General features: G+C 50.5%; 1 protein-coding gene across 1 annotated transcript; it reads right to left on the reverse strand.

Moving 5' to 3' along the window:
* Window positions 1–1,691: 1,691 nt before the first annotated feature.
* ANXA2 (annexin A2) lies at window positions 1,692–20,574 on the reverse strand. The gene is made up of 13 exons (XM_015811004.1): window positions 20,539–20,574; window positions 13,133–13,192; window positions 10,836–10,935; window positions 8,793–8,887; window positions 8,462–8,575; window positions 7,257–7,347; window positions 6,344–6,423; window positions 5,594–5,653; window positions 5,161–5,254; window positions 4,484–4,579; window positions 3,630–3,688; window positions 2,734–2,856; window positions 1,692–2,117 (listed from the first exon to the last, which is right to left on the reverse strand). The coding sequence occupies exons 2-13, from the start codon at window positions 13,178–13,180 to the stop codon at window positions 2,058–2,060; spliced, it is 1,020 nt and encodes a 339-aa protein (XP_015666490.1). The 5' UTR covers window positions 13,181–13,192; window positions 20,539–20,574; the 3' UTR covers window positions 1,692–2,057.
* Window positions 20,575–21,207: the final 633 nt, after the last annotated feature.

Raw genomic sequence — 21,207 nt, forward strand, 5'->3', positions numbered from 1 at the left:
TAGTGAATCCTAAATAAATCCTAATCCTAAATAAAGTTGAATATAAATTCCTTGGAGAGTGGTACTTGCAGGTTGAGGCACAATTAATTTTTTTTCTCTGCACACAAATCTTTTTTGGACACGCACAAGTCTTTTTTATCTATCATTTGTCCATATGCATATACACACTTTAAATAATAAATGGCTGACAATTCTGAAATGTGTGTAGGTGTGATGGCAAAAGCTTTTTCTTTTTTTCCTTGGGGGGGGGAAATCTCTCCGGTTTGGAACAGCCAGTACTGATTTGTGTAATTATAAAATCCTCTATTTATATCTTTTGAATGTGGAAGAAAGTCAGTTGCACCCACAATTGTTTGGAGTCTACTTCAACTCTCAGAATTCCTCTAGAGCAAGTGAGATCCCTGACTATCTAAACCAAGTTGGATGAAGAAAAGCAAGGTGTGTCCAATGTCTCACTGGCCCTTAAATCCAGGGCACTGGTTTTATTCATTCGGGGATTGCCCCAAACTCATTGATCCTGTTAGAGGAGAGGGAGCCACCAAGTTGGCAAACCTTTGGCATCACCAAGGACCCTTGATTTTTTTGTTTTGTTTTTTAATCTAGGAATTGCCCTTCCCCTTGCTGCTGACACGTTTACTGCAAGCCCGTGTTCTTCAGGTCTTGCTCCCGCAGCCTGGATGCAGGCTGAAAGATTCCCTCCTCCTTCCTTTTCCGGGGTGATTTTCTTTTATCCCTGGATAAAACGGGTTCGCAGCCGGCCAAGAGCCGTCCGCTTTGCTTTGAGCGCCCCCTGGTGGGCACATGCCGGCTTTGCTCTGGAAAAATGGAAGGTTCTTAGCTAAAATACAATTTTCTGTGCAGGTGGAAGAACAAGGCTGCGAACTAGCAAATGCTGACAGACAGCTGCCTCCAACTACTTATCAATCACTGACTGATCGACCCTTCAAAGTTGCAAGGGCACTGGAAAAACGACTCCCTACCAGTCCTCGTACGTACGACCGTTGCAACATCCTCACAGTCACATGATCAAAATTCAGGCACTTGGTAGCTGGCAGATATTTACCATGGTTGCAGCATCCTGGGGTCCTGTGAACCCCACCTGCAACCTTCCGAGCCGGCTTCAGGCAAACAAAGTCAGTGGGGGAAAGCAGACTTGCTGAACAATCGCATGATTTTGCTTAACGGCAATGATTTGCTTAACAAGATTTGTACAATTGAGCACGACTCACTTAACTGCCCGCTCACTTAGTAACAGACATCCTGGTCCCAACTGTGTTTGTAAGTCGAGGACTACCTGCCCTCCACTCTCGCCCCACCGTTAGGAATAAGCTCTTCCCCACTGGGTCACAGCCCAGGGGGTGAATCTGCTTCCTGCAAACCTCCCTGGGAAAACACCCCCCTGCCTTCCTCTCTCGGCACACACAGACCAACAAGACTGGGCGCCAATGTCAGAAACTGGGCGCTGTTCTGAGGCAGATTTAAGAAAAAAGGAAGATTGTAGAGTCAAGTTACTAGCCTAAAGAGGCTACAAACATAGAATCAGGGTTGGAAGGGACCTTAGAGGTCTTCTAGTCCAACCCCCTGCTCGTGGCTGGAGTCCTTATCCCAACCCGAACAAACCAATGTTCAATTGACGTGCCAGGAAGCTGTGGTTGCCCTAGGCCAGCCAAAGAACTGCACAAGCACAGAGTTTCCTTTAAAGTAAAAATCTCGTGGTTTTTTTTTTCCTTTATTTGTCCTTTTGACCAGACCCCACCAGGGATGGGACCACGTGGTGGATCCCATTATCACACCCGCTTCCCTCTCTTAGGAATGTTAACTGCTTCAGCCTTGTGGCTCTCATGGGACTAGCTACTGGCAGGAGCTCGGCGGGAAGAAGGCGAGAGACACGGGCAGCCAGGAGGCGGTTGTTGCACACAGAGCAGGCGGAAGCGGAGTGAGCCGGGGGCTCCTACTTCTGCAACAGGGGAGAGAAGGAAAAGCAGCAGAGGTGGGGGGCAGGGGGAGCACATTTCCAGCTTGGAGTGGTTGGTGGGGATTTCTCCCTCCCTCCGGCTTCAGTCTTCTCCGCCGCAGAGATTCAGGAGCGCCCGCTGGTAATCCCCCTTTGTGTCTTGCTGCAGAGAGACCCCAAAGAGAAAGCAGCGAATTAACCCTCTGAACGAAGCAAATACATCAGTCCAGCTGGTCCTTCACTTAACAAAAGTTCACTTAGTGACCGAAGTTAACAACGGCACTGAAAAAGAGTGACTCAGGACCATTTTTCACAATTAAGACTGTAGCAGCATCCCCCAAGGTCACGTGATTTATATTCGGATGCTGGACAACTGACTCACATTTATGACGGTTGCAGGGTCCCCCTGGGGTCACATGATCCCCCTTTTGCGACCTTCTGATAATCAAAGCTGGATTCACTTCACAACCGTGTGACTAATTTAACAACTGCAGTCATTCACTTAACACTTAACTGCGGCAAGAAAGGTCGTAAAATGGGACAAAACTCATATATCAAATTCTTGACTTCAATTGTGGTCATAAGTTGAGGGCTACCTGTACACAAAATTTGGCTCAATTCCCCCCCGCCCCCCAATCACAGCACATGAGACGTCATTTGGGGGTGCAGGACATGGAGGAAACGCGCCCCCCGCCAGTTGATGGGGATGTGACTCTCTTTAAGAGACTTTAATTGGAGAAGCCGAGGCCGGAGCCTGCTCCGTCCTCCTGTCCACCCACCTGGATAAAGTAATAGAGGGACTTTGAGTATTTCCTCTTGAATTCACTCTTAATTTTCAACATGTCAACTTCAGCGCGAGAAACCATGGTTCGGATTAAGACCTTGTCACGGGTGCCTTTGCCCTGAAAATTAAAAGACCTCATGCTGAAACCGAATGTCTAGAAATGTCTGGGAAATCTTTAAAAGCATTTTTTGTTTCTTCCTCCGACCAGCAAATGGGAAATTTAGAATTCCTTGACAGAAAGATGGGGAAAGCACTTGGGGATCATTTGCATAAGCAGAAGTATTAATGCCTCTCCTGCTCTCCTGCGTCCTGATGTAAAAAGACTTTTGCGGTTTCTGGAAATTATTTTATGATAGAGCAGCTCAGCATTGGGGAAGCAATGTCCAAGTCTAACATCAGCGTGGTTTAAAAGCGATGGCTTCTGTCTTGACCTCCTTTTAAGTGACAAATCAGTCAATTCAATGCAGTGAAGTCAGCGTCTACCCAAAAAAGGTTGACATTTACACTTCAACTGCATCTCCAATGTGCATCTCCAACTGATCTCCACCACAATGTTGCTCTGCAGGGATGTTAGCAGGTTTTGGTCAAAAAGATATACAAGGGTGTTTTTTTCCCCCAAAGGCAACTGGACTTTCTTGGGGGTTTTTTTCTGAAAACATTTCACTTCTCATCCAAGAAGCTTCTTTAATTCTTCAGCATCTTGGATAAAAAGCAAAACATTTTCTAAGGGAAAAAAACAGGAATTGCCTTTTTGGAAAAAGGACCTTTGGGACAACTGTGACCTGGACGATGGAGAATCTCCACAGATGTATACATGCCTTGTACATTAAAAAAAATCAGACTAAGCTTTGCTTCCACCACTGGGGCCAGACTGCTCCCCCAAGGCCTTACCTTCATGGACTCATACAGCCGATCTGCAAAGTAGAGCTGCTTGTTTTGAATGCACTGGACTGTGGAAGGAGTAAGATCAAAAATGAGGGTGAAACGTGTGGCGGATAAAACAAGGAAATCATTAAAAACTTTTTGTAAATGTGCTCAGAGACAATTTACACAGATTGAAGACAGGGCCAAATCTCAAAACCCACATTCTAAAATCAAAGAACTCAAAATTAGGGGGTGCCTTAATTCTGTCTTAGCTATTGATGCCTTGGTTTGTCCTCCATTTGAAAAAAGAAATCCTATTGGAATTCGTGATGTCAGTGACAAATTATGCCTGGGCCTAATCAATGCAATTTATTTAAAAAGCAGAATAATCTTTCATTGTTTACATTCCATTGGAAACTCATAACAGACATGGATTTTTATTTTTTATTTTTTTATTTTGCTGAAATGCAGCCATCTGGTGTTAATTACAAATGCAACTTCTTCAAAGTTTGCATAGTACAAGAAATCCATCCAAGAACATGCCTCAAATTTAGCTGGAGATTATTTTCTGTCCTCTCTGACTTCATGTAGCCTAAAAAGGATCAGAAATCTGTATCTTGAAGACAACCAAGCTTGAAAGCTTCATCATCCCCAAACTAATTTCTCAGAGCCAGGAAGCTCTCTTAAGTGCCCTGGTGTTCTGACATCACTACTTCTGCTTTTAAAAAAATCCAGGAACTGCTTTCATCCCAATTTCCCCTCCATCGGGCCTGTGTTGGTGGGTTTCCAGCAAATTAGTTCTCTGCTTGGAGACAACCCACCCGAGATGTCCATGACCATGTTAAGATGGCCAGCTTTCCCTTCTTTCTCTGATTCCTTACCCAGATTATAGAAGGCATTCTCAAGGTCACCCTTGACCTCCTTCTTGATGCTCTCCAACATATCGTAAGGACTGTAGCTCTTGTACCTTTCAAACACTACCAAGACAAGGGAAGGAAAGTCAAAACAATCGTTTGGGTGAAACAAAGTTCAAGAACAACGTCAATATCTAATGGTAGGTTGAATCGATCATGACACTACCAGGCTCAGGAAGAAGACCCCAAGTTGGACTAACATTTCTGGTCCTCCTGCTAAGTCTCCTTCAGGTTGGGAAATGATAGTAGGAAACAACTCAATGAGCAACAGAGATAACTCTTTCATCTTGGCCAGATAGTGCTGCTTATCAAAGAAGTTGGTTGTCCTTAAGGAGCTTCTCAGTGGTCTGCTCTCAATGCACCAGAAAACTCTGGAAGGTGAAGCTGCTACACTACAGAGCAGAGTCTTCTTTCATAGTCTTATACATTGACTGGCAGAGGAGTCTGCCCTTACTGTCTCCTGGTCCTTTTGAGCTGAAGAAGCTTGGACCTTCTTCTGAAAACTGATGCTCTGGGCCAGAGGTGTCCAACCTTGGCAATTTTAAGCTCTGTGGACGTCAACTTCCAGAAGCCCTATGGAGTTGGTTCTGGGTATCAAGTTGCTTCGACTCCACCCCCAGCTGTCCAGAGAGGGCTTGTTTTACCTTTCTGGAGATGGGGGATGCTCCTCTCGGTCATAATGTTGATCCACTTGGGAACATCGGTGCCCTTCCGCTTCACTCCGGCATCGTAGAGGTCCTGGGGATGACAGGGACACGTCTGGGGTCAGCACCTGTCCACCGCTGGGATGGCACTCCTCAACCTGAGCATCCTAAAAGCTCAGACAGTAATTCTGCAGGCAGAATCTGCCGGCTCTTGCCAAGGTGGCAGAAAAACAGGCACAGCTATAAAGGAAAACTTGTGTGGCCAGATGAAGTAATAGAAACCATAGACGAAGCAAAATGGGAGAGGCAGATCATTTTATGTTACATTTGGGGGAAGGCAGGTTGTTTTAATCACTTGTGTGAGATGGGTGGCTATAAATACTAGAAATGAATACATTATTTTCAGTTTTGCGCCACAGAAAGAAGTATTTACCCGAGCATCTTGGTCAATGAGCTCAAAGTCCACCACAGAACAGTCTTCGTTTCTCCTGCCCTTGAAACAAAGAACAGAAATACGAAGTCAATCCCTATTATACATCACAGAGTCCCAGATAGGGAAGACTCATCGAGGGCATCTAGTCCAACCCCACAACTTTTGCACACCTGCAGGAATCCCATTGCTCCAACTCCTCCATCAGATTCCGAGATCCAAATCAAATCAATTTGGAGATCAGAACCAGAGTCGTTTGGCAATCCAAACTGAACTGCTCCTGTAAATCAGAAGTGACTGGATCCGCACGAACCTGATCCACCCACCACAGTGGGCTGCAGGTTGATCTTGAGCCATTTATAATAGATTGTATTTATTTTCCTAGCTATGAAGTCAATGGCTCATCTTGCAATTATTTATTTATTGATAAGTCCTGTGGGCTAATCAACAATATTAGCAATAGTCCAAGCACCATTGCTCATCAACGATAACATTCTATGATTCTTCTTGCAGTGACCGATTTCCTTGTTCCTAAAAATCCTGATGCTGGACATGAAATGGGAGAGAAGAATAGGCCCAGTAGCAGATCGAAAATATTTGCAAATCTACCCAAAGAGGTGCCAGGGGTTTTCCTGATGGACAAGTGCATCAGAACCCAAAATAAAGCCACAGAAAGCTGACTGGGGAATTCTGGGAGTTGAAGTCCAGGGGTCTTAAAGTGACCGAGATTGAGGAATACTAGGAGATTCCTACCTTGGCCAGTGCAACCATCAGTTTGCGGAAATCCCCGGAGGTGTCAGAGATGATGTCTTTTTCCAGTTCAGTTTTATACACTAAAAATGAAGCAGAAGGAAGGGGAAAAGTGGGGGAACCACCTCTGGGTCTGACAGAACGCTGAATATTGGTCACACCTGACTGCAGTCCAGAAAATCAGCACAGATGCAAGAATAAAGCATGGCTTGATGTTCTATAAAGCAGCCACAGTAAGAGGAGTCTCTCAGGTTCCTGACTACAGGTAGTCCTCATTTAGTGACCATAATCGGGACCGGCCACTCAGTCATTAAGCAAAGCAGTTGCTATGTGAAAAAGTGACTGCTTAAGATCTAACTGAAGCTTTCTTTCCGTTTTCAGAATTTCCAAGTTCGTAAATGCAAGGATCGGTTGCAAAGTGACCTTATCTTCACTGTCATAACTGTGAATGGTCACTAAATAAGGCAATCACTAAAAGAGGGGTACCTGTAATTAAACTCTGCCTGGAGGCCACTGAAAAGTTGTTGAAGTTGGAAAAACTTTGTGGTGTTTTTTTTTTTTATAAACGCCAAAATGTGCATATTACAGAAAATACTCTTTTTTTATTTTCAAGCCAGCTCCAGATTTTTTGGCACTTCGGAGTCATGTTTTGTATTCCTTCAGTCCTGATGGCCTTGTTTTGCCCGGTGAGGTTTGCTAAGTTCTCTACTCCCCGGATGCAAGCTGCTTATTCAATACATTGAAGTTAATAAATAAAATTTCAACGCCTGGACATTGCACACCCAGAAGAACCGAAGTGTCTCTCGGCAACTCTTTGCCACATGCCTCTTTTCCTTCATTAACAGGACCCTGGTCGCCTAAAGGAGAGACTCGGCCCACTCTCTCTCTTCTCCCAGGTCCATCCTGGCCAACTTACTTTCCTTGTAGACTTTGTTGATGACAGCCAGTTCCTGGTTTGTCCGTGAGCAGATGATCTCAATGAGTGTGTCTTCGTCGGTTCCCAGGCCCTGGAGTGCAAGAGAAAAACCCACATGGTGCGATCACGGTCTGACTCACATCACTGGCAAAGCCTTCGGAAAAGTCTTAGTCAGGGCCAGGCAGTGGCCTTGCTTGAACTAAGCTCCGATTCAACCCTCCCACCTCCTGGCATTGCTGGAAAAACCTCCAGCTCAAGGCTTGGAAAGCGGCTGCCTCCATTCCTGACAGCTGGAAGAACTCGTGACTGACACAATGCTAGTTTTGTTGATTAATGGTTGCATCCTAACTTGGCTTTATTTTTTTTTTCTTCCTAGTGTTTTTCTTGCAATTGCAGGATCCGCTTCCTTCGGATCAACCGAGAGGGGTTCCGTTGCTTGCAACAGGAATTGGGTCCTGCAATCCTAAGGAAACTGGAAACCTAACAGGCTTTCATTCGCAGCACCCACCTAATGTTAAACACTTACTCGATTTTGGAATGCTCGTTAATCTTTTTTAATTCTGTTTCCCCCCCCCCCCCCTCTGTTATTTCTTTTTTTACTGTGTTCTTAAAAGAAAAGTCCTCGCTCCTTCCTCCAAGCTCCAGGGCAAAACAATGGCCGATGCAAGTTGCAATGCAGGTTGTGGGCACTAGAGGGAGGTGTTGGATAAAGAAAATGCCAGCACTCTACCTGGCACTGTATCCTAACCCTTGTTTTTGTTTGTTTGTTTTCTACAGGGCCCACCTCAACCAAATGACTCCGGTTGCCAGCTGATTCCCACGAAGGGAACCTCACCAGAAAGGAAAAGGGCAGCAAGGTGGTATTATTGAACTGGCTTTGGTCACTCAGGAATAGATGCCGTTGAGGGTCCCAAGAGAAGTCCCAAGAGCACCCAAGATTTGGATGCTTCCGGGGCATCCAAATCTTCTTTCCTGAACCTGCCAATGGGTGCACTCCAATGTCCATAACTCCCAAAGGTCCTCCCTCCGTGGCTGGGCAGGTGGCGCCTATAAACCAGCATCCTTGCAAGCAGGGCAGAGTGAATGACATGTGGGAGAGGAAGGACAGCCCAGTTTCACCCATGGCAGCAGAAGACATCTTGCTCTTAACCGGGGTAGGAGGAAAGAGGGCTCCTCCCCCCCCCCAGCACCAGGATTTCACTCACCTTCATGGCTGCCTTCAGCTCAGAGGCGTCATACTGTCCCGGCGTCTTCAAGAGGCCCAGGATGACCACTTCCAGGTGGCCGGAGAGGGCAGATTTCAAAGCAGCAGACAGTTCCTATAGCGGAGGGAGAGACCAGCCACTTAGGATGCCTTTTGAATTAGCAGACCTCTGCTCTCTCCAAGCTCCTCGGTTCCCACAAGCCAAAATTGTAGTTTACACATAACATACTAAGCCAGGTTTAGTAAAGTGCAAATTGGTTATGCAATTACTTGATGCTAACTTCCCACCTCGCCCAAGGGAATTCTGGGAACTGGAGTCCCAGCCTTCGTACCTTCTTTGTTCTCCGCTGGTAGGCGAAAGCGATATCCTGCCGCTGTTCATTGCTGCGGTTTGTCAAAAGGTTGACAATGGTCACTTCATCCACACCTGCAGAGAGAGAAGACCACAGCTCAGCTCAAGGCAAACCTCTCCTCCATTCTGTCTGTCTGTCTCTCTCTTTCTGTGTCTGTCTGTCTGTCTATATAACATTGTTTTTCAACCTTGGCCACTTTAAAGTGGGTGGACTTCAGCTCCCAGAATTCAACTTTTAGATGGGTGGATTTCGACAACCAGATTTCCACAGCCAACTGAAGGCTGGGACTTCAGTTCCCATGGCTGGCTGGGGAATTCTGGGTGTTGAAGTCCAACCATCTTCAAGTTGCCAAGGTTGAAAACCAGAGTTTTAGAGATAGCCCAAGCAGAGGGGGGGGGGGAATCTCAATTCTATATAAAGCATGCAGAGTAGGAAAGCCAAGAAGAGCAGCTTGTCAAAAGTTGTGTTTCTTGCATCAGTTTTTCCTTTAGTGATGCCTGCGTGACCTTCTGACACCGCCTGGCTTTTAAACACTCCAAGCCTTGGGGTTCTTGTTGGGCTGGGGAAATAAAGGCGTGTCTCCCTCCACACGCCTTCGCAAAGAGGAATGTCCGGGTTGTGCACCAGTCACGTAGAGAGCGAAAACCATGGCTTTCAGAATTGGTAGAAAACCACAGCTGGTCCATGCAACAGAGTGGATCTCAGGCTGATCCTCCAGATCAGCCAGAGTCCATTTAAAAGGTCAAAAGCCCACCTAACCCACCCTCCTCCGCTGATCGTGTCATGCATTGTCATCAGACGCAACCATCAGGATAAAAAGCATGTTCCTGCTATGAACCGAAGTCCTTTCTTCCTCCATTTTAATCAGGTTTCCCCAACTCCGAAATCAGGCACGCAGGGTGGGGAGAAAAGAAGAACCCTGGCTTCTCTCCGGAGGGAGCATCCAGAGGGTCCTGGAGCTTGGGAAAAGAGGGCAATCCTTGTGGGAGGGACGGCCTCAGAGAGATTCACCAACTGGAGCTGAAGCTGCATTCCGGGGCTGGAAAAATGCAGCATTTGTGGGCTGCTGACTCACAGCTGCCAAGGCCTTCTGGCAGGGCAGGCAGGAGCGGAGGCGGCCTCTTCCTTCCCTCAGCCTTGCAAAGAGAGACCCCCGGATTACGGCCAGCCAATTCCTCTCTGCTCAGCACCACCATCGCCCAACTAACTGTGGCTGAAGTCCTAGCATGACCAAACAACACAAGCCAAAGACAAGCCATTGTTTGTGCCACTTGAGGATAAGTCCCCAAAGTGCTTTTTTTAAAAAGGCAACTGGACTTCCCGTTTTTCCTTGAAGATGCTTCACTTCTCATTCAGAACTGAAGAAGCTTCTTGGATGAGAAGTGAAACGTCTTCAAGGAAAAAAAACCAAGAAAGTCCAGTTGCCTCTAGAAAAAGCAGCTTTGGGACAACCAGGACTTGGACGATGGAGAATCCCCCTAGACAGTTGAGGATGAGGCATTGCACTGCAGGGAGGGGGGACTGGGACAGCTGTGGGTCACCCCACCCTTGGGGGGCACTTGTTTGTGACACACACATACACATCTGCTTCCCAACCCGCAACCTCCTATCCGGCTGCCTAAAAAGCTGTCCAAACACCTGATGCCTAATTTGCTTTTTCCCCCCCCCTTCCCTCTCCTTTCCTTGTGTGTCGCACCCTTTCAGGCAATCCAGGTGGGGGCAGGGACGCTCTCCTCCATGGCGTCCTGGAAGCCCCTCTGGAAGCCTTCTTGGCTGCAGGGCTCTCCCAGACACCCCCTCCCCCAATTCTGCAACCAGATCCAGCAATCTAGATCTGCTTCCTTTTGTTTTTAAGAGCTGCTCAAGGGCTGCGCCCGTCTCTGGCCAGCCCCCTCAGAAGCGGAAGGGACCCCAAGCTTATCTCCCCCCCCCCCGCATCCTGCCTCCATGCCCAGCCAGGAGAAGCAGCGGCGGTCCTGGTTGACTTTGGACCCAACTCCGCAGAGCTTCCTTCCCACCTACCTTTGGTCTTGATGGCAGTTTCCAGGGTGAGAGCATCGCGATCAGCATCGAAGTTCCCATAAGCCTTGACGGTGGCATAGGCGCTGGGGGGCAGGGAGTGCTGGGGGGGAAGAAAAAGGGCAGCCATCAATGGGAAGACCTGCTAAGCCCCTCATCTCTCACGGGGGGGGGGGAATAGACAAAGGGCATTCACGAAAGGAAGCCTGGAGTGAGGCCACCTTTGCATAGCTGGTGCCCCTCCAGAGGGGCTGGCATCAACCCATCTGGAGGTCCCCCGCTTGGGTGAGGCTGATGCTCTGCCAGCTTTCCCCCCCCCCATGGATTGGGGGCTGCTTCACTTATGGGCTCCAAGGCGCACAAAGGCCTTCCATCCATCCGGCATTTGCAAACAGCAGGCTGCCAAAGGTGGATGGGGACAAAGCAGGATGGTGGGACCCACAGAATGGGGGGAGGGGGCAAGGACCCTTGCATGAGGCCCCTATTTGAAAGGGCTTCACTAAGGCTCAGAAAGGAAGAGGGGTATCTCAAAACCCCCAGATCCACAGAGGGAAGATGTGGACTGAAGCTAATCAAGTAATCAGATTTTTGTCTATTATATAACCCTTGCAGGAAAGACATTCCAGAGAGGCCTTCCCCCCCCCCCCCCGCTTAATCCCCTAATTCAGGAGGGCTTCATCTCTCTCTCTCTCTCTCTCTCTCTCTCTCAATTCTCCAGGTTCTGTATTCAAGTTCCTGACAATCCGCCTCATTAACAAACCTCTGGACTGATGGGCTTCTGCCAAGAAAAGGATTCGCTTTCAGCTCATGCTTATGCCCCCTCGTGGTGGGTCGAATTACAGCCCCCTCTTGGGCCCAGCAGCAAGGACCGCCCTGGTTAACACTGATGGGATCTGTAGTCCCACGCCCCTGATTGGGGAAGATGACTGTTCATGCAGCAAGCCCGTCTCGCTTCCCCAAAGGGCTCAAAAGGAGAAGTGACTTTGGTCATAAATACTTCAGGCTGCCAAAGGCCACTTCCAGGGAGGAGGGGGAGGGATCTCCAAAGGGGGTCTTTGAGTGCTCCCCCCCCCTTGCAAGCCTGCAAAGCAGGTTCTACCAGGGCGGCTTTGTGGAAAAAACCTTCGCTTTTCTTTGGAAGGGGCTGAAAGGCGTGTTCTCCAGAGAGCCCACCCTGCCACCTCCCCTCTCCCCAGGCCAGGCTTGGCAGCACCAGCAAGTTCCCTGAAGAAGCCGCTGATTCATGAAGCCAAAACCAACAAGGAGTGGGAAAGTTAAATGCACCGAAATCAAGCTGTCCGCTCTCCAAACAAAGGACATTCTTTGGCCTGGAACACCAGAGAGTGGAAAGAGCTTGGAAGGGGGGAAGGAAACAGCTCACCGGCCCCAGGAGAGCCTCTTTGCAGAGAACCTGCTGGGCCTGTGGTCAGAGGAGCCTCCCCTCTGGGCTGCCACAAGGCAGAGAAAATGGCACACACACACACACACACACACACACACACACACACATGAAGGGCAGCAGCAGCGTTGCAGCCACTCCAAGGGCAAAAGCTGTTAATTGCCTGGAGAATGCCCTCGATGGCCCTTGAAAGGGGACTATTTGCAGCTCAAGGTTGAACTGAGGGGTCCTGGGTGCTCTCTGAGCATGGTGGTTTCCTTGCAGACGTTTCATGACCCAACTAGGTAACATCATCAGGGCTAATGACACTAGCACTGATGATGCTACCATATTTAGGTAATGAAACACCTGCAAGAAAACCATCAAGCTCAGAGAGCACCCAGGACCCCACAGTCCTCTTCTTCCTCTCTTTCTCCCTCACTCCACAAACCCCACTCCCTTCTAGCACTGATAAAGTTACCATATTTAGGTAATGAAACCCCTGCAAGAAAACCACCAAGCACAGAGAGCACCAAGGAGCCCTCAATGGCCCTTTGCACACTCAGCAAATTGTGATGCCCTGGAAAAGATGATTTGGGAGATTGCAAGACTACCGGCCCACTTAAACAAGAGAAAAAGTAGATATCCATCAATCAAGGTAATTTGTTCATAATTAGAACATGCAAATCAACATTTCATTTTGGGGGGAGGGGGGATGCATGAGAAAAGAGAAGGGAAGAAATACATTGCCTGGGAAAATACATGGGAAAACCCCATTGGGGGGCAAATCCACTTAGGGTTAGGGTTGGGTCCCCATGAATTCACAGAGCAAAATGGACATCGTCAACGGGTCCAGAGCGCATCAGAATGCTTAGGAAGGTGCTGACTTTGCGAGCCCCTCTCCCCTAGCCACGATACTTACGTCCCCCTCCAGGGTGAGCTTGCTTAGGATTTCATGGACAGTCGACATCTTGACAAGAAGCTGGAGGAAAAAAACAGAAAAAAGAAGGTGTCATAAAAACCCATCTCAACTTCTAGAGCAGTGATGGCGAACCTTTTAGAGACCGAGTGCCCAAACTGCAACCCCAAACCCACTTATGCATTGTCGGGTGCCGGGTGGGTGTGGCCCATTGGCTGGGTGTGGCCAATTAGGTGGGTGTGGCCCATTGGGTGGGCGTGGCTGCAGTGGTAATGGCAGACTGGGTGGGACTAAAAAGTTCAATCAATCAATTCCAACTTTGCAAGATCTTTTTTTTCCGTGAGAAGTTGAAATTGACGGATTGATTGAACTTTTTTTTTTTTTTTTTTTTGCAAACGGCAGCGGAGGCCTAAAGCGAAAAGGTTTTATAAAACCCAGCTGAAGGCCTAGGACTGAGGTGATGGCGTGCGTGCCCACAGAAAGGGCTCTGAGTGCCTCCTCTGGCACCCGTGCCATAGGTTCGCCACCACTGTTCTAGAGGCATTGAGACTTACAAGCCTGGCCTAAAAAGTCCTAAGGGGCCTCTGATTCTGTAGCCCACCCCCCTGCCGATGAATGGAAGTCCTTGGTAGTCACCAGCACTGCCCTTTCCGAAGCTCCCAAACAAAGGCTTTGTTTGTCTCCAGCTGGCCCAACAGAGCCAATCCTGGATCCTGACAGATACAGCAAGGAAAACCATAAACTTTCAGACTTTGAGAGTTTGTTCTCCCTGGCCAATCTATCACCTAAAATTTCAAATTGCAGATTTTAAAAAGTACCCAAAAATTATTAGCCCCAGTTTTTGTTTTCAATTACACATTTCAGACAAAATTAGGGAAAACCTTACTGCAATTCGGAGGAGGAGGAGGAGGAGGAGGAGGAAAGTGGAGAGGGGGAGGGTTTCTTCTCTTAGGGGCGAGCAGCCACAGAGACATCCTATTATGAAATGAAACTCCAAGTACTTTGCAATTAGGAAACAGGGAATTTCCTACCAGGAGACATTTTGCTACCATTAGGGATTTGCTCCCCAAAGGACATTTGCTGCCGTTGAAGACTTGGGGCAAAAGGTTTAAGTTCGATTGCCAAGGTGGTAATACAATTAAGCACCATAAAGAGGGGCACAGTGCAATTAAGGAAGCAGGCTTTTCAAAGAGGTGGGGCCTTTTGCAAGCTGCAGAAGAAACTCTGCTGAACAACTTTGGAAAGGGTGAGGAAGTCGGAGCCAGCAGCGCGCAATTAACAAGCCAGCTATTAAGGGTGGGGCAAGGATGGGGAAGCCAATGTTCGCCAAGAATTCCTTCAGCCTCATTTGTTCCTCAGTTCTGAAGGCTTCAAGGAAAAAAAGAAAAGAAGGAGGGAAGGAAGGAAGGAAGGAATTTTATTTGAACATAGCAAAAGGATGCACATTCTTTAGAAAGGATTGGGAAGAATCTTGAGGTTCAAAAGAAAAAAAAATGGAACTGGGATTTTGCAGGGCAGAGCAGGGGCCTCCATCCAGCAAAGCTGAGGAAGGTTTTCCATCCTGCAGAGCCCGGACGGATTCCACTTCCACCGTGGAGCAGGGCTGCCTGCCCTTTCCCATCCCTGGCCAGGCTTCAGAAAAGTTGTTCCTCCCTGCCCCCAACTCCTATCAGAGCACTTGTAAGCATCCTGTCGCTGCTGGGCTGGGCTGGGCTGGGCTGGGCTGGGGGGGGGGAAGGGCAGTAGTCCTTGGAGGGTGGGATCCTGGCCCAATGGTCCTCTCCCTCTTCCACGTAGGGGGCAATTCCCAAATTCCTCAGCTCAGAGAAATCTTCCAGCTGCCGCCCCCAAATGCAGCCAAAAAACCAGACCATTGTTCGCAAACTTTCCTCTTCAAATCCACCCCAGGCAAGGCAAGCAGCCAACTTGCAAAATCCAGGAGGGGTCAGAGAAACCCCTAGAAGGGGCACAACCCACTGCTCCGATTGAAACACCCAGTCATGAAAAGAAAGATCTGAAGAACTCCAAAGCAGACACTTTGAGGTCATCCAGTCCAACCCTGGCAGCTCACCATCTTCCCAAAGCTGCAGAACAATCCTAGGGATCAGGGACACTCAGACGTTTAGCCAAGGGACCGGCAAGCACATTACTCACTTCCCCTCACATGCAGGACTGGGGGGGGGGAGGAATCTCCCAATAACAGGGAAGGCAGAAGGGCGTGGGATGTGAACTCTGGGCAGTTGGAAATGTGGGAAAGAGAGAGCGCTTTGGTTACGTGAGGCTAAAAAGAGGGCATCACTTCCTAAGTAGCTTCAAACCCACGGACCCCCATGTTTCTAGTCCCTAGGATGGCCAGGAGAGTTTGGGAATAGCACAGGTCAGGATACAGCAACACGTCCATTGAGTTGGGCTTCTCATCAACGCCTTCATGTCCTGAGGTTGAGCAACCCATGATGGGGGTCTCCAGAGTCTCCAGTGATTCTCAACCTTGGCAACTTTAAGATAGGTGGACTTCAACTCCCAGAATCCCCCAGCCAGCAAAGGTGGCTGGGGGATTCTGGGAGTTGAAGTCCACCCAACCTTAAAGTTGCCAAGGTTGAGAAATGCTATTTTAACCCAATGAGAAGAGCTGTCCTTTTTGCCCTTTCTCTGCTGGCAACCATATTCACAGGTATACTGCCTCCTACCTTGGAAGCTCCATAGCGCTCACCAGAGTATCCCTAACCCCTTCCTCCCCTCTCTCTTCTCAAAATGAGCTACACCCTGTAGCAACCTCCTTGCTAGGACCCAGAGAAGTCCCAGGTCTGCTCTTTAATCCTCGTCAAATGGACGCGCCTCGATATTATGACCTCCACCAGCTTCGCAGCGCTCTTGATCTTCAAGTACAGGCTCAACATCTGGGGAAAGCAGCCGCCACGGGGCTCCGGCCGCGAAAAGGTTTTGGAGGGGAGGGAGGGAGAGGACGGAATCCAAGGGACGCCTTTCGGAAACGCACCCACCCGGGCCCCCTCCCCCACGCGTGCAACACGGGCCAAGCGGCCGCTGGAAGACCGGGCGGGTCCCGCTGAGCCGCCCCCGGACCCAGCAGGGCCAACCGGAGGGAAGCCAAGGCGAGGACGGGGTGGGGGAGATGCGTCATCCAGAGGGAATCCTGCAAGGATCTCTCCGCCGGAGAGCGATCTTTGATCGGGGGAGAAAAGCTCGCCAGGGTTCAGCTACGTGGCGGGGCTCCTCACAGGTGAGAACTGCCGTAACGCGGTGTAGTTGCGTTGTTGCTGCAGAATCTGGGCGTTTCCAGCCAGGAGAACATTCTAGTCCTCATGGAGGCGCGTTGGTTCAGCAGCTTGAAAGAGGTAACCCGTTCCTTTCCCTAAGCGTCGTTCCCAGATCCGACTTTCTCCCCCGTCACTGTTTCCCTCACCTCCACAAGGGGGGGAAAAAAGGTTTTTGAATTCACACAACCGACGTCTTGCATGTTAAAAGCACCGCTTCCCACTAGCTCCAGCAAAAAGGCATATTTTAAACCCAGATGTCACCCAGGTCACAGCTGTCCCAAAGGTGCTTTTTCAAAAGGCAACCCGACTTTGTTTTTTCCTTGAAGACGTTCGGCTTCTCATCCAAGAAGCTTCTTCAGAACTGAGGCTTCTTTAGAACGGAAGAAGCTTCTTGGATGAGAAGCGAAAGTCCAGTTGCCTTTTGAAAAAACACCTTTGGGACTTTAAACCCAGCTTTCTTCGGGGTTTTGGTTGTTTGGCCTCAGTCACAGCGAATGCTGGCTGACTGCAGCTTGGAAATTAAAGGGCTCCAAAGGGAACTGTAGAGACTTGTTCTTGCTGTGTGCTGGCATGACAAAATAGCAAAGGGGATCAAATCCCAGCTACTCCTGAGAGCGGGAATGAAAGGCTGAGTTGTGTGCTCAGCACAATTAGGCACAAGATGCTTACACAGCAGGCAACATTTGGGTCTGTTCCAACCCCAGAGTGAATTATCTTGTGTTAGATATCTCCCATGGATTGCTTCAAGGCAGAAGGCTGGCCTTATCTGTGCAGTCTTTTCCAACTTGAGAAGGAGCTGGACTTCTGTTCCCATAATCCTCAGCCAGCAAGGGCCAAAGACAGTGCCAAGAGGTTAGTGGTTGTTGGGAGTTACAGAATTTAATATCAAAATGCTCGGAAAACAAATGCTTTGATCCGGAGCAGAGACGTCCCTCTTACTTTCCGGATAAAATGAAAGCTTTCCGGTGAAAGGTAGGTCTGCAACAGCCCTGCGAGGTAGGTTAGGATGCTGGTGCCCAGCAGGAATTAAGAAAATTCGAAATATGTTTGAGCAGAGAGATGGATCTGGAGTGCGGGTTCAGTGGACCCTAAAGCAAGGTTTCTCAAGCTTGGCAACTTTAGGATAGTCGGACTTCAACTCCCAGAATTCAACTTGAAGATGGCTGGACTTCAACTCCCAGAATTCCCCAGCCAGCCAAGCTGGCTGGGGAATTCTGGAAGTCGAAGTCCAACCATCTTCAAGTTGATAAGGTTGAGAAACACAACGACCTTAATAACTGCTGTTCGATGCACCAAGAAGCCTTTGCAGCTAAATAAAAAAAATATCCTTTAAATTTATCCTACCAGCCGGTTCACAGCCAGAACTTCCCCCATGCTGGGCCAGGAGCTAAGCTGGCTTTGCGCAGACACAGAGACTCCCGGCCGGGATGGCTGCCATGGCCCCTGGCCGCTCCCTGAGGGAGGTGCAGCAGTTGCCTGGCAGGTGAAAAAAAGGGGAGGGGGCTCTCCTCTTGCCAAGGAGGGGCTGCAAACCCTGAGCCAGATTCCTGGCTTGGAAGGAAACCTGGGTGTGGCTGGGCAGGAATGCAGGCAGGGTGCAGGGGAGAGAAAGCTCTGGAAAAGCCAGGGAGGGAAGGATCTGCAGGAAGAGGCCATCATCCACAGCTACAGATGTTTCCTTCACTAGGAAGGGGGGGAGGAAGTTAAGGAAAACCTATTCAAGGGCCGCATTTTCCCCCCAACCCCATAAAATCAGACAGTGTATTCAAAACCAAACATTGTGCAGCGCCACAGTAAATTCAGAATAAAGAGTTGGAAGGGACCTTGGAGATCTTCTAGTGCAACCCTCTGTTTAGGCAGGAGATTCTATACCAGGGGTCTCCAAACTTGGCAACTTGTGGACTTTAATTCCCAGAATTCCCATGGCTGGCTGAGGAATTCTGGGAGTTGAAGTCCACAAGTCTTAAAGTGGCCAAGTTTGGAGACCCCTGCCCTAGACCATTCCAGAACAATGCCTGTCCAGTCTTCTTGGGAACCTCCAGTAATGGTGGTGCCAATTCAACAGAGTCCATTCCACACCAGGCCTTCGAACCCAGGTCTCCATAGCTGTCATCTGATACACTATTCCCTATGCTACACCACTTTTGCTTCACTGCCTGGTGGAATTTCTTCCCCTCCCCCAGTCCAAGAGGCCCTCAGAGATGGGGCTGCCAACCCATTTGCAAACACGCTGGAGAACGTCCTGGCTGCAGCCCATCGGGCCTCTTTTAATAACAAACACATTTATGCGTAATAGCAAACAGATTTACTGAGCTGAAGACCTCAGCAGGCTCGGTCAAGGCCCATTTTATTGCAGCTCAGCGGCTCTTCAGCTGTGGCAGCAACACGGTCAATCAAGAGGGATGCTCAGAAGAATCAGAGGTTCTTTTTCATGCCCGTCCATATCTGAGACAACCCGAGAAGCAATCAGGAACTTTCCAAAATCAAAGCCCCACAGATATAGTCCCGATTCCATTCCCAGGTTGAGGTGCAAAGAACTACATCTCTGTTGTCAGAACTTGCAAACAAGATTGCAAAGGTGCTAGTCCACAATATTTTTAGGGGCTAGGCAGCTTTTGTATACCCTCTGACATTTTTGATGTTTACCAGCTGCTTAAGAGGAGATACCCAGTCTTTCAAAGTAGATTAAGCCAAGAGTTTGGCCAACAGTTTTGCAGCAAATGTTGATCCAAAGCTGGTCGGTCCCATCGTGCGGTCCCTACACTGCCTCTTTGTTCAAATAACAAGGAGAGCTTCTTGTTGTGCAACAAGCTCCATTTTCTCTCCTAAAACATGTCACAGGACAATAAACCATATTTACATTCAAGGGCCCCCAGACGAAGCCACCCATTGCAGAGTCTGGCAAGAGGTGGGAGGATGCGGCTGAATCAGGGTGAGAGTCGCAGATGGGGGGGTGTCTTCATTCCGCCCGCCCTCACCCTGCAAATGCCCCCTCCTCCTCCTCCCCCCCTCCAGACGTTTGGCAAACCCGAGCCAAGCACAGGGCGTGGCGCCCGCTTTGCTCAACAGCTCCTACCGCATTGCTTGTTGAAACATGCCAGCTGGGGAGGGGGAGGGGACGGGAGGGAGAATCACACTGGATGACGTCACAGAAACGGCGTCCAGCCCCCCCCCCCCGCAGAGCCACACCCGAGAGAGGAGAGGCATCACTGCTGCAGTTGGCAGAGAGAAGCGCCGGGCTGGGCAAATTGGGGTGGGGTGGGGGACATAAGCAGGCCTTACTAAGGGGGTCCATCGCAACAGCTCTGCAACCACCCTGGCTCCTCTTGGGGGAGTTTGAGGAAAGCTTTTGTGTCCTCCTTAGTCCAATCCACACACACACAAATCACACACAGATTTCCTCCACTGCCTTCGGTTGGCAAGCGGGCGAGGCGAAGGGGTCTGGCCCTCCACTCCCCCCCCCCAGAGGAGGTTATGAGGGGCTCCGAGGAGGCTCCGGGACACGAAAGGGGCTTCAAGCCGCCTGCTTCTTCTACAGGTTTGGGGAGGGGGGCTGTTTTCACCCCCACCCCGTTCTGATGCACGCAGCCCCAGGCAGGCTACCGACTTAGACAGGACTTCAGCCTCACCCTCTTGCCAGCCGAAGCGACGGGTGTAGCCCCTAAAGGGGGCACGAAGGAGCCACGGAGAAAGAGAGGCGGGGGCGTCTCCCTCCTGCAGGAAGGGTCCCAGGAGGGGAATTCCTGATCAGATCCAGCCCCTAACCAAGGGGGGGGGGCGTTGCAAAAAGCAAACGCCGCTCCGCGCTTTCTCCGACGGGGAAAAGCAGCCCCGGAGAAGAGACTCCCGAAACAAAGAGCAGCCGGGGGTCTCATGAACTCCCCCCTGCCCCGCCCCCAAGGGCTCCCCGGAATCCTTGCAAGACCCCGGAGACCCCGAGCGGCTTCCTCCAACGCGGCGCCCCGAACAACGCCCGGCACCGACGGGCATCAGCTGCGCCCGACGCCGGCTGGGAGAAGAGGGGGGGGCGCAGCGCGACCCTCGGGGGGGGACTGCCGGCTGGGGAGAGTGGAGGGGGGGGTAAAGCGGGGCTGTGGCCGCCGCCGCTGCAGAGGAGCAGCGGACGGGACTTACCGGGCGGGGCTGCAGACTCCGAGCGCCGGCCGGCCTAGCAAGAGCGGGCGGCGCCCGGACGGCCCTTTTGTAGCCGGGCTGCCTCCCAGTCCCCGCCCGCCTTGACGGAGGCCAAGCCCGGCCCGGCCGCCGCCTCTGACTCAGCCCCGCCGGGACGGGAGGGGGCCTGGCGCAGCTGGCGCGGAGCCGCGGGGGAGGCTGGAGGCGCCGCGCCCCCGAGCCGTCGCTGGGCCCGTCCTGGGGTCCCGAGAGGCGGGGGTGCGGGCCGCGAGGGGTCCTACGGGGCAACAGCCGCTTCTGCGGGGCAGTTGCCCTCCCCCACGCGCCAATGTCGCATTAGACGCGGCGCGAGAGCAGCGCTGCCCGGTCCCTTTGCTGGGGCGATGCAAGCCCCGGTTCCGCCAGAGGACCCTGCCTCAGTTGCCCCAAGTGTCAAAGAACTGCCCTGGGGAGGGGGAGGGGCCGAGGGCCTCTCTTGCCGGCTAAGCGACCTTCTCCGGTGCAAAGGGTCAGACCCCAGCAGGGGATAAGGTCCAGCCTCTGGAGACCTCAGCCAGCTTCTTCTGGGGCAGGCCCATGGGGGCAACTCAATGAATTGGAGAAGTCTTCAACTCAAGGAGGAGCAAGAAGAATCCCAGCACTTCCTCATCTCCCTCTCTGACCAAGTCC

Source organism: Protobothrops mucrosquamatus, unplaced genomic scaffold, assembly GCF_001527695.2.
Source record: "Protobothrops mucrosquamatus isolate PMUCROS unplaced genomic scaffold, P.Mucros_1.0 scaffold27, whole genome shotgun sequence".
Classification (NCBI taxonomy): Eukaryota; Metazoa; Chordata; class Lepidosauria; order Squamata; family Viperidae; genus Protobothrops; species Protobothrops mucrosquamatus.